At 38.1% G+C, this 16682-nt stretch overlaps 1 protein-coding gene across 4 annotated transcripts in view; it reads left to right on the top strand.

Moving 5' to 3' along the window:
- OSBPL6 (oxysterol binding protein-like 6) overlaps nt 1–16682 on the top strand; it is a 110002-nt gene that overhangs the window by 88788 nt on the left and 4532 nt on the right. For all 4 annotated transcript variants that reach the window (XM_006878794.1, XM_006878793.1, XM_006878792.1 and 1 more), the window contains 8 exons: nt 704–791; nt 1266–1519; nt 5309–5446; nt 5937–6000; nt 8113–8191; nt 9961–10105; nt 13819–13963; nt 15324–15450. In XM_006878794.1, the coding sequence (XP_006878856.1) occupies nt 704–791; nt 1266–1519; nt 5309–5446; nt 5937–6000; nt 8113–8191; nt 9961–10105; nt 13819–13963; nt 15324–15450 (1040 nt within the window). The remainder of the gene's footprint in view (nt 1–703; nt 792–1265; nt 1520–5308; nt 5447–5936; nt 6001–8112; nt 8192–9960; nt 10106–13818; nt 13964–15323; nt 15451–16682) is intronic.

The raw sequence follows: 16682 nt of genomic DNA, 5'->3' as shown, positions 1-16682 counted from the left end.
CTCTTCTTTGTACACTTTCTTTCTTCTGTGTCTCCCCTGACAACTGGGAAACATATTCCCTCTCCAGCCCCCAGTACAAATGTTCTCTCCTCTTGTCAGCCTCCTCTGACTCCTAGTAACATCATGGGACCTTCCTTTGTGTACATTCTTATTGTATTTAATGTTTTGTTTCTGTACTGGCCTTCCCAGACAAGATACAGTGCAAGCTTCTTGAAGACAAAGGCTGTACTCTAGCAAATTATATACCGTGGCTTTATAGAAGAATTTCAAGTGTTGAGAGAGAGAGAGCGCGAGCGCGAGCACACGCACACACTCCTTAGTTACTGATGTGGGTTTATTCCAAAGACTAGGTTGTTAAGCAGAATGAGGCATTACAGAAAATGAAAGATGATCACCTCAAATCACAGACTGGAAGATGATTGCATGACTGCCAAACCACTCGGAATTTTGGTCCAATCATAGCTTTAACCATTACATCCAGCATTGTTCTCCTCTCATACCCTGGTGTTTGTTACTGCCAGAGGAGCATAGTTAATGCACAAAATAGTCACATAGTACATTTTTACAAATGTCAAAAATGCAAAGTGTTAGATAAGGTAATTGGTAAGTGAAGAATAGTTATAATTTCTTCTTTCTAAGTCTTATCTGAGCTTTCAAGACTGAATGAGAATTCTGATTCCTTCTGTTACCTTTTCTTTCTTAGGCTTCAGATGATGAGTCTTACATCAGTGATGTGAGTGATAATATATCTGAAGACAACACCAGTGTTGCAGACAACATTTCTAGACAAAGTATGCATCGTTTGAGCTCACATTGTTCTATTAATATATGAAGTATAACTCTGATGATGTAATGATGTCATTTTCTCTCCTCTTATTGTTCTGTTTGCAACTGGTTGGGCAATCGATTGTGTATTTGTGAATTCTGTGGTGCTTGATAAATGATGTTAGGTGAATGTTGGTTAAGAGCAAAGAGTTTTAATTTTTGCTCAGAACAAATGTTTCATCCATCTTAAATAAATGTTTTTAATTTACCATTTCTTAAATAAAGATACTTAAAATCTTGATTTTAGAACTTTAAACTGGTATTTGTATGTATGTTAGCAAACTTGTAATCATTTGGTTTATTCTTGAAAGTGTGATGGAGGCTTGAAAAATGTACTCTATGTGGAAAGTGTTATTCTCTTCTGGATCTTATGAAATAAGAAAGTAGAGATATTTTTGTTTGCTTCCTTGTTTCTCATTGTGATTCTCATCCTTCTCCAGTCCTCAACGGGGAGCTCACAGGAGGGGCTTTCCGAAACGGACGCCGGACGTGCCTCCCAGCTCCTTGTCCTGACACCAGTAATATCAACCTGTGGAATATTTTAAGAAACAACATTGGTAAAGACCTATCGAAAGTCTCTATGCCTGTGGAGTTAAATGAACCCCTCAATACTCTACAGCATCTCTGTGAGGAGATAGAATACAGTGAGCTCCTGGACAAGGCCTCGGAAACCGATGACCCCTATGAGCGCATGGTAATAAACTTAGACTGTAGAACAGTGTCCTTCGGGGACATTTCAACTCTAGACCAGGCTATACCAGAATTCGTTTTGATAGATTTGACGACATGATTTCTGCATAACATTCTTATTGTTTAGGTCAGAAAGTTCATTTGCATAAGTTGATTATGATCAAAAAGTTTGAGATACCCTGTTTTCTTTAACTCTGGTTTGAAGGTTTCTAAAGTTTCACATAAAGGGATAATATTCATTTTGGATTTAAGAAATGTATGCTTAGTCTTGCTTTGACATCGCTCTGGGTGTTAGACGTGATTAATACACTCCACTGCTAACTGAAAGAGATTCAGATTTGCTCAGAGGAACCTCAAAAGAAAGCCATGTCCACCTGCTTCCAGAAGAGTCAACCATTGAAGACCTTGTGATGCCCAGTTCTTTCCTGACACACATGGGTTCGCCTTGAATCAGAGTCAGCTTGCTAGGAACTGGTTAGCCTCACTCTTACCAGCTTTTCCTGAGTGTCGAGATAGAACATATGTTTTGGAACTTTGGTTTGAGAAAATAATTTCCCTTGACTTACAGCAAATTATGGCTAATGTTGAGAAGAATGGGAAACCCTGAACGCTTGTTTGTACTCATGCAACACTTGTCCTTAGACCAAGAAGCTCTTGGGTAAATAGAACAAGGGAACATCACATGACTTTGAATCAGTAATAGGTGTGCAGAAAGACTGGATACTTTCTTCAAAAGTATTCGGGCTGTATGCTGAGCAAAGTATTTGAGAAGATGGACTTTATGAAGAAGAATGTGGCATCAGAATTGGAAGAAAACTCATAAACAACCTGCATTATGCAGATGACACAGCTTTGCTTGCTGAAAAATGAGGAGGACATGAAGTGTTTGCTGCAGAAGCACAAGGACTACAGTCCTCAGTAAAGATTACATCTCAAAATCAAGGAAACAAAAATCCTCACCAATAGTCCAGGAGGCAACATCAAGATAGATAGAGAAAAGATAGAATCTATCAATGAGTTCATTTTACCTGAATCCACAATCAACAACATTGGTAACAGCAATCAGGGAAGAAAAAGTTCATTAAACAATAAAGACAGTGACTAGGGTAATGAGGGTCGGTGTGTCAGAGACAATAAAGTTGGCACAGGATAGAGCAGGTTTCAGGTCACTATGAGTCGCAAGAGACTCAATGGTACATAACAACAGTGTTCCCTCACTTTGTTTATACAACAGCCTCCTGGTCGATGTTTAGGTTTCACATGAGAACAACTAAGTGCTCTGGAATTCCTATTCTTCTCAATGTTAAGAGGTCGTGGCACCAGGGATATCCTTGCTGATGTCAGATGGATTCTGGCTGAAAGTAAAGAATACCGAAAGATCTCCTCACCCCAGTAAAACTAGCAAAATTTAACAGAACAGCAAGCAACAAATACTGGCGAGGTTGTGGAGAAATTGGAACCCTTATTGACTGTTGGTGAGAGTGTAAAATGGTGCAACCACTATGGAAAGAGGTGCGGTGCTTTCTCAAAAAGTTGCAAATAGAGATACCATTTGACCCAGCAATTCCACTACTGGGAATATACCCCAAAGAGACCATAACCAACATCCAAGCAGATACATGAACACCCATGTTTATTGCAGCTTTGTTCACAACAGCAAGGAGTTGGAAACAACCTAAGTGCCCATCAACAAATGAATGGATAGAGAAGCTGTGGTATATTCACACAATGGAATACTATGCTACATTGAAAAACAAGGAACTTATGCAGTATTATTCAAAATGGGTGACCCTGGAGGACATTATGCTGAGTGAAATATCTCAGTCACAAAAGGACAAATATATTATACGGTACCACTGTTGTAGAATGAGGCTGACATCAAGGTGGGGGTAAGACTAAGAAAGAATGGATAAATTATGTATACTGCATTGAAGCCAATGAAGGAGAGAACAGTTTAAAAGTAATTTATTTTAGGGCATTATGATTATCAAAAGACTTTGGAATGAGGGTTGCAGAGTGGAGTATATTCGGAGTGGGAGTGCGGGGGGATTGTATACCAATGAAGGAGGGGTTTTTTTGCTTTTCAAGGAGAAGAATGAACTGGGGTTGGGGGTGTGGTGGGCGAGGAGAAAAGTGCAACAATGAATGGAAATCCAAAATCTCTGTAAATGTTCATTGAAATTAATTTTAAAAAAAGATATAAAAAAGAAGAAAAAAATAAACAAAAAAGACAACAAATAAGGGAAAGATCAAAATGATTGTCAGAAGATACTGAAACTTGAATGGAGAGTAGTAGCTAAAATGAATGGAGAAAATGATAGCATGAAAGAACTGAGCAGTCTATTTCAAAGGGCAGCTTGAGAAGACAAAAGTATTTTAATGAAATGTTCAAATACTTGGAGTTAACTTGACATTTCTCAATCTGAAAGAAAGTGAACAGAAAATTCAAGCCCTGGTTTGCAATATTGAAGGATACTACGAGCAGGATACAGAACGCTGCAGGAAGCATCAAGGGAAGACAGAAAGAATACAGTCACTGTGCCGAATAGAATTGGTCTGAATTCAACCATTTCAGGAAATAAAATATGTCAAAGAACTAAGGATATTTGAGGAAGAAGTCTAAGTTATTCTAAAGGTATTATCTAAAAAACCCAAGGCTTCATAAATTGATAGAAGATAATTTGAGGCATTTCAACACAGTAACACAATGCTAGAAGTGTAATTTGCATGTGCCAAGAAATTTGAATAACTGACCAACTAACTACAAGAAATCTGTGTGTTCATTTAAAAAAAAAGATTCAACCAAATTTTTAATTTCCTAACACTATAATTAATATCTCATGCAAGTTTGTTGAAGATAATTCAGGAAAGTTACAGGTATACATGAAGAGGTACTGCCAGAAAGTCAAGCTGAATCAGAAGAGGATGAGGAACAAGGGATATTACTGCTGATAATGAAAACAGACAATGCCCCGAAGATGTTGATCTATGCTTTATTGACTATGCAAGAACACTTGACTGTGGATTATAACAGACTATGGATAATATTTCAAAGAGTAGGGGCAGATCACTTCGTTATGATCGTGCAGAACCTATGTGTAGAGCAAGAAGCAGTCACTCAAACAGAATGTACTGTGAAATCAGAAAAGGTGTGTTGTATTCTTTCATCATTCTTATACTATCTGTATACTGAACAAAAAATTCAAGAAGCTGGATTATATGAAAAAGAATGTGGCCTCGAGATTAGAAGAAGATTCATTCACAACCTGAGCTATGCAGATGATACAACCTTGCTTGCAGGAAAGGAAGACAACCTGTGGCACTGAATAATGACACTCAGAGACTATGTAGTCTTAAGTGTGAGTGACAGCTCAACATAAAGGAAATAAATGAAGGAAGGTCAAAGAAGAATTGACAGATTTTAATTATGGGCTTGGCAAAGAATATTGGCTGCACTGTGAACTGCCAGGTTAGCAAACAAATCTGTTTTAAAAGTATAACCAGAATGCTCCTTGGGAAGAGGATGGCACAACTCCATCTCAGCTACTTTGAGCATGTTATTAAGAAAGACCAGTCCTTGGGGAAGGAAATGATACTTGTTAAAGTCAGAGTAAAAAGAAGACTCTGAAACCGATGGATTGACACAGTAGCTTCAACAAAACAAGGCTTGTGAGAATGGGCAGGTCTGGGGGTACTTTGTCACATTTTACATAGAGTTGCTGTGAGTCAGAACCGACTCGATGGCCCCTAACAACAACATATTATTCTTTTCCTTTCTTAAATGTTTTAACAGGTTCTTATTGCTGCATTTGCAGTTTCAGGATATTGCTCCACCTATTTCAGAGCAGGAAGTAAGCCATTCAACCCTGTCCTTGGGGAGACTTATGAATGCATTAGAGAAGATAAGGGATTCCGATTTTTCTCAGAACAGGTAAGTCCCATTGGACCATGTGAAGTCTCTTTATAGTAGAAAGGAGCCATCTGTTTTAAACAAAGTTTTATTACCATGTATCAGAAAACTCACTTAGCTAATCTGCCTAAACATAAGTTCTCCATTTAGGCATAGCATTTTAAATATGAAAGATTTAATAGCACATATATTGGGGGGGGCTCTCTCTGGTGGCCTAGTGGCAAGAAGCTGTGCTGCAGTCATGAAACCACATGGTTCAAGGCCACTAGCCACTCTGTGGGAGAAGGATGGACATTCTCTTCCTGTGTTATTAGCTGCCTCTGAAAACCCACCGAGGGGTCAGTTATGGTTGGTTCAACTCTACGGTACACAATGTTCTTTTAAGCATAATATAATAATATAGATGGATGAACTGCGTGTTTGTATTTTAAGGAAGTCAATAAATGTGTAAAACGTTATGTTGTGACAGTTTTAACTGATGTCAGTTGCCTTCTTTGTTTTTAATTACCAGGTTAGCCATCACCCACCCATTTCTGCCTGTCACTGTGAATCAAAGAACTTCGTGTTCTGGCAAGGTTTGTATTCCAGATCAACTTTATGAGCCTATGAAAAATGTTCTCCGTTTTAAAGTACTCTCTTTATATGTTTACTTCTTGAGCTTAGGGAATATTAGCAGTTTGTTCTGAGTTAAATTTCCTGGCTGAAGTACGTGACTGCAAATAAGTGATGAAATTGCCCATCCAGGAGCAGAGCTTCTTGAGCAGCTGAGGTCCATGCTGACATCAGGGCTGTTGCTGGGCCTCATTGTCTGGAGGTTGTATAGGTTACCATCTCGCTTTGTGGGTGTACAAAGAGAAAGAATATAGAATATCATCACTGGTCACAGTCCATTTGGATTTATAAACATTTCAGTAGCTTCTGATCTTTTACTCCTTGATCCTTCACGCATGAATTAAATAACACCCATTTCTCAGTCAAATATTAAAAACTTCCATAAAATCAAAAAGTTATAAAGCCATTTCTGGAAAGGAAAAAGTCATCTTACCCATTATATACCTTCATTTAAAGGGTGTTTCAATGCTTGAAACAACACTTCTCATGAATCTCTTCAACCTAAAAGCACGATGAGTGATAGAACACCATAATCATACCTTATTGCTAAATAGTGAAGTGCATCTAATTCTCATTTATCAGCAGAGTTTGGCTCTAAAGGTGTGTATGCAAAAATCAGTGTTACACAAAAATGGAGATCGAACACATCAGATCACAAAGTGAATTACAGCATCCTAACATAACTGCCAAAATGCATTATGTAAATGCTAAATTACATCATTACATAGTTGTTAAACCATTGAGAATCATAGTCAAGCAATGTTGATGCATGAGCTTAACTATCATAGCCAACATTACTTCCGTCTTGTACCTCAGCATTCGCTACTGCCAGATATTTGTGATAATGTACAGAATAAGAGGAGAGATGTTTTACTTTGTCATAAATGTGAAATGTCAGATAATGAGATAGTAAGTTTAAATCATTTCTTGATTATGAGAAAGATTCAGAAATTTTGTGGAGACAGAATTAAGCTCTCTTAGTTCATCAAAATGGGACCTCAAAACTCAAACTCATTACGATCAAGTTGGAATCTACTCATAGCTGATCCTCCAGGAGGTTTTCAGAGGCTGTAAATTATGTGGGAGGAGCTTGCCCATCTTTCTCTCTCAAAGCAGCTGGTGGATTTGAACTGCCAGCCTCGGATTGGACAGCACTACTGCTTGCCAACTAGGCCACCAGAGCTCCAAAATGAGACGAGGCAGTTAAAAATGCACGGGCTTTTGTTTCTAAGAGTAAAGTGTAAAATCAGTGTGTGAAAAGTACTTGGCTTTGATTTGTGTCTTTACAGCTAGCATAGGAGCACACTCATTATGTTAATCCTAGTTTTTCCATGAATTTTGTATCTCTGTATTTTGAGATTTTTTTTTATTTTGTCTTACTTTTCTGCCAAATCATATAACTCTTCAATATTGAGGAGGAAAGGTGTATATAAATTATTATATATTACTATAGTAGGATTATTTTTCCTGTTTACCTGATATTTAACATAAGCTAACAATTTTCCTTTTTTTAAAATTTAAAGTGTGTATTATTTGTGTTGTCGTATACTGCTGAATCTAAACTGACTCGTACTTGATCCTCTAGCTGGTTTTCAGAAATAGTAAATTGCACGGAAAGAGATTTCCTATCTTTCTCCTATTTAGCAATTGGTGGATTCAAACCATGAGCCTTTGGGTTGCCAGCCCAACTTCTTACCACTAAGTCACCGGAGGTCCCCAAATGTATATATATTTCTATCTGTACATTAAAGCCTAGTATAGTCTGTTAGGTATATGTTAGTGCACACACACACAAATTACTCTAGGCTGTTGTCAATTTTATTGTTTGATAACAAATGTGGGGTATGTTATAGGTACGGAGAAATACATATCCTCAGTTTTTTCCTCCACAGTTCCTATCTTCATGTTGGGCCACCTTCAGACTCTTGTCATTTTAATATAATTCAAACAATATAGTCTCACTTCTGATTCCAAAAGTGCACTGTAAAGATAAAGTATGATACAAAAGTTGGTTTTTATGGACAGATTATTAGATGTGGAGTATATGTTTCTTGTCCTCTGCCTGTTTTGTTTAGATATCAGATGGAAAAACAAGTTCTGGGGGAAGTCAATGGAAATCCTGCCCATTGGAACACTGAATGTTATGCTTCCAAAGTAGGTTCTTCTCATCCTCCTTGGGGTTCTAACCTGATTTTCTAAATCAGAAAGGAAAAGTTAAATATTTTTTTAATTTTTATTTTATGTTGGTTTGCTTAAGTTTGTATACTTTGTGTTCCATGCTATTCTTCATTCACATTGCTTTTCATACCATCATTATATTCATTATATTTTGTAAAATTAATCCCCAGTGGACTATGCACCATTAACCTGTCTTTTCAGGTCCCCACCAGATCTTTCCCATTTCCTCTAGCCCCTCCTTCCACCTACCAAATTGTGCATCTCTGTAATTTCACCACTACCCATCCTCACCTCTCTGCTTCCCCCCTTCCCACCTTGAATCTCCTTGAATACATGTTTTACTAGTTATCCTTCTATTTTTACACTAATTGTTGTATGCAGTATTTGTCCTTATGAGACTGAGTTCACTCAGTATGATGCTGTCCAATGGGACAAGGGTTCATTTGTCTGTATGCCCAGCGTGTCTGTTACCTTCACCAAGGTTTTGAGAATGGACTCCAAAAATTAATGAAAACCTTAGCATCTGAATCTGAGCCCCCTGTCTAGTCACCGCCACATTCGTCAGTCAACAGCAAGTATCTATCATGTCCCAGTCACTGTGCTCATTTGCATTTTATGGGAAACATTTTCTTTCTCAGTTGCTTCTTTTCCATACAGTTTGTAATTTCAAGCTGGAGTTCATCTTCGATCCAGGGAATTTATGTCCCCTCAAATTTCTGTCACTTTGTTAAGAAGAAGGTTGGGTTCTTTTATAGTTGTCATTTTGAAAAAATATATAATAGTCTTAAAATTAATTGTGTTTTTCAAAGTTAGGGAGTTTTTTCAGGTTGAAAGTTATATGTTTGCTTGGGTTTTTTTTGTTTATCAGTTGTTTGGTTTTGTCTACTTAAATCACACAATTTGCTGGTTAGTTGGTGGAGGAAGGTAAGGGAGGGTATCCCCAGGAACAGCAAAATAAACTGTAAATATTTGTAGATTTAAAAATACTATTTCCCGGGTGTGTGTGTGTGTGTGTGTGTGTGTGTGTAAAATACCTGTGTCTACCAACTCTTTAATTTAGTAAAGCTGTAGAAGCATTTTCTTTCTTTGAAAAGAAACATAATGTGCATACACATGACTGATTTGAAGCCGTCATCTTATTCCTTGGCAGAAATTCTCATAACCTGACTCCCTTGAATTTGCATTAGATCTGTGCCATTTCATTATACTAGTCAGTTCTTTCCAAAATACTAAATTCTGCTCTTGAAATACTGTGTTCTCAGAGTAATTTCTCTTAAAAGCACACTTTCACATGGCTCTCTTCTACCTTGAATCCATCCACAGTGCCCCGTTGCTTACAAGATAATTGCAGACTTCTTGCTATCCATCTAAACTTTCACTGCTGTACCTTAGCACACCTGTCCAGCCTTGACACCTGCCACACTCACATACCTGAAACCCACTACCTGTAACACAGGTCGCCAGACCTGGCATGCCCTTCGGTCTGCTGTGCTTTCTTTTGATGTTTTGCCTCAGCTCATACTATCCTTCTATTCAGTCCTCCAAAATTTAGACCAAACCTCACCTCCTCTAGAAAGTCTTCCTTGAATTAAGTAATTAATCATAAATATTTGTGTTTACATACCAAGCGGAAAAATAAAGAAAACAAATACTCTTATGAAAGAATATTCTCATTATTATAAGCAGAAGAACATATTTGAGACCTCTGTTTTTAACCATTGTTAACATACTTTGTTCATCATCAGATACGGAGATTGCTATGTGTGGAATAAAGTCACCACGTGCATACACAACATTCTCAGTGGAAGGAGATGGATAGAGCATTACGGAGAAATCACCATTAGAAATACCAAAAGCAGTGTTTGCATTTGCAAACTCACATTTGTCAAGGTAAATTATATAAAACAATACTTCATGGGGAAAGAATGTAAAACATTTAAATAGCTGAGTCTGGAAAAGGCCAGTCCTTAGGGAAGATCAGTCCTTGGAATAAGGGTATCATGCTTAGGAAAGTGGAGGACCAGCAAAGAGGGTGAAGAATCTTAACAAGGGGGGTTGACACAGTGGCCTTAACTCATCTCAAGGCAGAGATGACGAGGACAGAACAGGATAGGGCAGAGTTCTGATCTCTCGCTCATAGGTCACTATGAGTTGTAGTCAACTCTACAGCACCTAACAACAACAAAATTATCACGTAATTGTCATTTCCTGATAATTTTTGTCAAGTATAAGTCAGCTGTCATGTAGAGATTGCTATTCGGTTATCAGAAACCTTATCCATCTGTACCATTGTTGTAGTCCAAGTAAGTCCGGCAAAAAAACATTACCTTTATTTAAAAAAAATATATATTTGGGATTGAAATCTGCACAGATAACATTTTTTGTTAGCTTGTGCTAAAGTTTTATACAATTCGTTGTGATTCACCAAGATTTTGAGAGCAGACCTCAAAAGTTCTCTTGAAAACAATCACATTTTCATATGATAAACAGGTAACGTTGGAGTCTTACAATTAAAAGCATTTACACCATCTTGAAATATCATAGTGGTTCTAATTTAGTATCTTTAGCTTAGCTTGAGATGTTCTTTCTTACACATTCATTTTGTGGCTCAGAAATAAATGTCTAGGCCCATGATTAATCTCTGATTTGGTGGTAGGAGTACAAGTGTGCATTTGGTTATATACCTGTGAGAACTTTTAAGCTTGCCATTAACATTTGCAGAACCTAGGATAAAAGTATAAATGAAAGTTCCTATACCATATGTCTGTATATTTAAGAGCTATTAATTAAGCCTACAAAATGTCAAGGACCATATGTTCTTCCCGTTGATTTTGACAAATAATGCCTTTTAGTACAAGCTGCAAGGCCATATTGGACCTTTCAGAGCTCTGTGTTGGAATCGTTGTGAATGAGAGAGGCCCTGGTCTTCCTTGCTTTCTTCCAACCTTGAGCTTTGTCTGTATTTCAAGGAGCATCACACACACACACACACGTAGCCTGACCACACATCTAAGCTGAATCCACACTCTACAGTTACCTCTTAATGTAACTGGTCTGATCATCTGTCAGACCTAAAATTACACATACTGGCGAGTGGTCTGCCCTGTGGTGAATGAATCCAGGGAAGAGGCCTGTAGAGGTTGTGGAATAAACTCAGCCATTTGGACGATGCTTCTAGAGCCCTAGATACTTGGGGCTTGATCTAGAAGGGGGAGGGGGGTTTGGGCTTCATATAGATAGGTTATCACATACTTCTTATCCTTTGGGAGGGAGAAGGATGGAAGAGAGCAAAAACAGGATCCTCATAATAAAATTAACCATTTACTACTGTGAAAATTATTTCACAAATGCTTCTTCAGAACTTCCAGTTGAAACTCATAAGAATCCACAAGCAAAGGGAAAATAAAAAGTGATAAGATCTGAAGCAGAGATTACCAGCCTGTAATTTACCAGGGTTGTCACTTTGAAGATTTAGGTATCTAACAACATAAGGCAGAGTATTTTCAGTGACCTCATACACTGTAAAAGTTGGACAATGAGTAAAGAACACAGAAGAAGAATCAATGCCTGTGAGTCGTGATGTAGATGAAGAATGTCAACTATATCAACAGTCACGCCCTTGGTATACCAGCAGTCAGGAAATCAGGAGATATATTGCATCGGGCAAGTTTGCTGATAGGGACCTGTCCAGAATACTGAAGAGCCATGATGTCAGTTTGAAGACTAATGTGCACCTGATTCAGGCCATGGCCTTCTCAGTCACCTGCTATGCATCAGAGACTGGAATATTGAATAAATATGACAGAAGAAGAATTAATGTCTTTGAGTTGTAATGCTGAAGAAGAGTACTGAATACCCCAGGGATTGCCAAAGAACAAACATGTCCAGGGAAGTGTGTGCCCAGAGTGCTCCTTGGAGGCAGGGATGACCAAGCTTCATCTTTCATACGTTGGACATGTAGCTAGGCTATAGGTGCTTAAAACCAATTATGGCTACACATAGGATATTCCTTGGAAAGGGGTATCATGCTTGGAAAGATGGAGGGTTAGCGAAGGAGAGGAAGACCCTCAACAAAATGGATTGACATTGTGACTTCAGCTGTGGGCTCTAATGTCTCGGAACAGAAAAGGGTGGCAAGTTTCAGGTTGGCTGTTCATAGGATCACTATGGAGTTATACACAACACAACAGCACCTAACAACAACCAAAAGAACACACAGATTGGTCTTAGAAGGAAGCTAGAATTCTCCTTAAGAGGAAAATCTTCAGTGAGAAGGATTAACACACTGGCTAAACCTGTAGGCATAAGTATAGCAGCAGCGCCTGTCAGGAAGCTCCAGAATCAGGTAGTGTTTTCTTCTGTTGTACATTAGATCACTGTTAGTCAGAGCTGACTCAGTGGCACCCAACACAACAACACTTTAAATTTCTAGAATAGATAGTGAGCATGTTTTTATTTTACTTAATTGTGATAACATAGAGATAGTTATATGATAACTACTCTTTTCTTAAAAGTTCCTCTCTCGATGCAAATCAAGACAACCATGAGATATCATCTCTCTCCAGTAAGACTAGCAAAATTTAACAGAACAGCAAGCAACAAATGCTGACGAGGTTGTGGAGAGACTGGAACCCTTATTCACTGTTGGTGGGAGTGTAAAATGGTGCAACCACTGTGGAAAGCATTGTGGCGCTTTCTCAAAAAGTTGCAAATAAAGATACCATTTGACCCAGCAATTCCACTACTGGGAATATACCCTAAAGAGACCATAAATGACATCCAAGTAGATATATGTATACCCATGTTTATCGCGGCTTTGTTTACAATAGCAAGGAGTTGGAAACAACCTAAATTCCCATCAACAAACAAATGGGTAGAGAAGCTGTGGTATATTCACACAATGGAATACTATGCTGCATTGAAAATCAAGGAACTCATGCAATATTATTCAAAATGGGTGACCCTGGAGGACATTATGCTGAGTGAGGTATCTCAGTCACAAAGGGACAATTGCTATATGGTGCCACTGTTGTAGAATGAGGCTGGCATTGGGGTGGGGGTAAGACTGAGAAAAACTGGATGAAATATGTTTATGGCATTGAAGTCTATGGGGGAGAGAATAGTCTAAAAGTATTATATTTTAGGGCATTATTTTTATCGTAGGAGTATGCAATGAGAGTTGCAGAGTGGATTATATTTGGGGGTAGGGGGTGGGGTTTGGAGAGGTGCGGGGGGATTGTGTACCAATGAGGGAGTTTTTCTTTTGCTTTTCAAGGAGAGGAGCAAATGGGGGGGGAGGGGGGAGGGGTGTGTGCGGGGAGAAGGGTGCAACAATGAATTAATGGAATTCCAAAATCTCTGTAGATGTTCATTGAAATGAAAAATAAACTAAGTTAAAATTAAAAAAAAGTTCCTCTCTCCCACACTTAGAAAGTCACCATTGTATTAAAAAGCAAAAACCACCAAATTTAAGACTGGTTTCTTGAAATGACTTGAATGAATAAATGCAATAGTAAGCAAATTTCCCATATGGAAGGTATAGAGGTTGGTGAGGATCATTAAAGAGATTGGATATCTTAAGAGGGGTTGATTTTTTTTTCCAGGTGAATTATTGGAATTCTAATGTGAATGAAGTCCAGGGCGTTGTGATGGACCAGGAAGGCAAGGTGGTCCACCGGCTGTTTGGGAAGTGGCATGAGGGGCTCTACTGTGGTGTGGCCCCTTCTGCAAAGTGTATCTGGAGACCAGGTAAAATGGGCTTGAGCGTCATGCCCGAGGAGGGACCAGGAGGGACTGTCACTTCTTCACGTGCAATTCACCTGACACTTTCTTTAACAGTGAAGTTAAAAATACAGGTGCTTAAAGTCAACTATAGCCACATTCACACTTAACCTGAAAGTTACATAAGTCCCAACTTTTTAATACAAGATAGAAGGAAGTTGTAAAATGTAGACAAAATTTCTGGCCCCATATCAGATTTTTCCCCCCTCCATTACAAAATCTTTCTGTTTTTAATCACAAAATCAGCCTGTTTCTCAAAAGCTAGGTATATTTATTAAGCCATTTATTTTGATAAATGGAATGCAACTTCAATCCTTCCTCATGCTATTTATTCTGTTTTAATTTTAAAAAAGGAAGTCTGCAAACATCTTTAATCTTCAAATTCAATAACTTGCTATAAAAAGTGATCTTTTCACTTGAGCAGCAGTAACTATAACATACTGGCTTTTAATAAAAGACATCAAAAGAGTCTGGTAACATACTAGCATATAACTGATTACAAAATATAAATGGAACAAGTTTTACAAGTCATTTCTTTCCATTGGCATTTTGTCACTTAATCCCTTACTTTAAAATAGTTGTTAGTTTCCGAAGAAACATCAATGAGCACTTCAGTATCTTGCTAATTGTGTGGTTCATTCATTCATTTTAGCAACTACTTACTGATTGCTGACCATGGGTTTTGCTCTAAGAACCTGGGATATATCAATGGGCAAAGCAAGGAAAGATGTTGCCATTGAGAATTTCCTTTAAAAATATTAATAGATACTAATTTATATTCCACGGTTTTCTTTTCTGAAGGGAAGTGAATAATGAATGTTTATGGTAAAAATCTTAATGCTCATAACTAATCTGCCTATTGATTTTTTTACATTTTTGTGTGTATACTGTCAAATAGGAACTGACTGGTACAGGAGGAGTTTGTCCCTCCTTCTCCAGCAGAGCATCTGGTGGATTCGAACTGTGTACCTCTGGGATTGCAGTGCAGCTTCTTGCCACTCGACCATCAGAGCTTGCCTGCCTATTGAATTTTTTAAAGAAAAATTACAGAATCATTTTTCCCATGAAGCTGTTATATATGTAAAGTTCAGTCATTTTTTTATTGCATATAGGGATCTATCAGTTCTGAGGATTAACATAAAATTCACCATCTATCAAAATATAACTGGTGTAATTCACTAGAAAAATACATGTAATCTAATGTTGATAACTAAACAAATTTGCCTTGCCACTATTGTAGATATTAATAAAACACAGGAGTAAGTCAGTTATTCAAGTACTGTAAGCCTTTCTGTTGCTCAGCAGTGGTCCATCTGTCATCTTCCAGGTTCCATGCCAACCAACTATGAGCTTTACTATGGCTTCACGAGGTTTGCTATTGAACTCAATGAATTAGATCCTCTGCTAAAAGACCTCCTCCCACCAACAGATGCTCGATTCCGGCCAGACCAGAGGTAAGGACGGCATGGCAGAGCCATGGCAAGGACTACAGGGGTCATCAGAATAATCTTCTCTGCCATCAATGATTCAGTCACTTTGGTGCATATTGTGCTCAATTACTAGCTCACCCAAAGACACCTTGGAAGACATTCTACTTCAGAAAACCCTGTGGAGTGTCTAGTCTACACACATGGGTTTGTCATGGTTTGGAATCTACTAACAGTCACCATAGTTCTAGGTGAGGAAGTAGAGTGATCATACTAAGAGACTCTGTTTACTTCAGATACACAGTCCCTCAGAGAAAATCACACAGATGTTTTCAACAAACACTCTCTCATCACCCAAAAAAATTACTAAAGGCTGGCAAATCCAACGGACTTTCTCCTACTAGATAAAAAATTGCTACTCACCTAGTATTTTTGTTTTTAACTTCTTTTCCCTCATTACTCAGAAATATGAAGTATCTATCAAACTAAATAATAAGAGTATAAGTGACAGGGGCACTGAGATGTGCTTTGAATAGTAGCTTGAAATGTGTCCCAGCATGGTTTTGATCCAATGTGATTGTGAGATGTACTTTAATAATTTCAGATTTTTTTTATTATTTCTACCTAAGCTGGCACACATTATGTCATATGTTTCTATTTTCACATCATTAATCATACATTTTCTTTCATGTCTGTGCTGTTATTGGTCGTAGGTACCATTGGCCAAGTCTGTTTTGACTCATAGCAACCGTATGTACAAAGAACAAAACAATATCCCTACTGTGCGAGTCAGCTTTCTATTGTCAGTATAGATGCTGCTTGATCTAGCTGGTGTCAAAATGTTTTCAGTATTGAATATTCTACTATTCATTTTCATCTCACATACTTTGGGCATGTTACAGCAGAGGCTACTCCTTGGAAAGGTAGGTGGAGGGTCAGTGAAGGAGACGACCCTCAACCAGGTGGATGGACACATGACTGACATAGTGGGTTCGAGTGTGTCAGAAGTATGAGGATGGCACAGGATAGAGCGTCAGGATAATGTGAGGATAGGACAGGTTTCAAATCTGTTGTTCATAGGGTCATGGTGGATCATACTCAACCCGACAGCACCTGACAATAACAACATCTCTTCAGTTCTCTTATATTCCTTCCCTTCTTCCAAGAACATACACTTTGAGATTCAAATTTATCAAACATTTCTTTTTTTTTTTTTAAATTTAGGTTGTTTCTTTTTCATTTCAATGAACATCTACAGA

The sequence above is a fragment of the Elephantulus edwardii genome, unplaced genomic scaffold (genome assembly GCF_000299155.1).
Source record: "Elephantulus edwardii isolate Elephantulus edwardi_28Jun2011 unplaced genomic scaffold, EleEdw1.0 scaffold00001, whole genome shotgun sequence".
Taxonomy (NCBI): Eukaryota; Metazoa; Chordata; class Mammalia; order Macroscelidea; family Macroscelididae; genus Elephantulus; species Elephantulus edwardii.
This window is presented reverse-complemented; position numbering and strand designations above follow the sequence as displayed.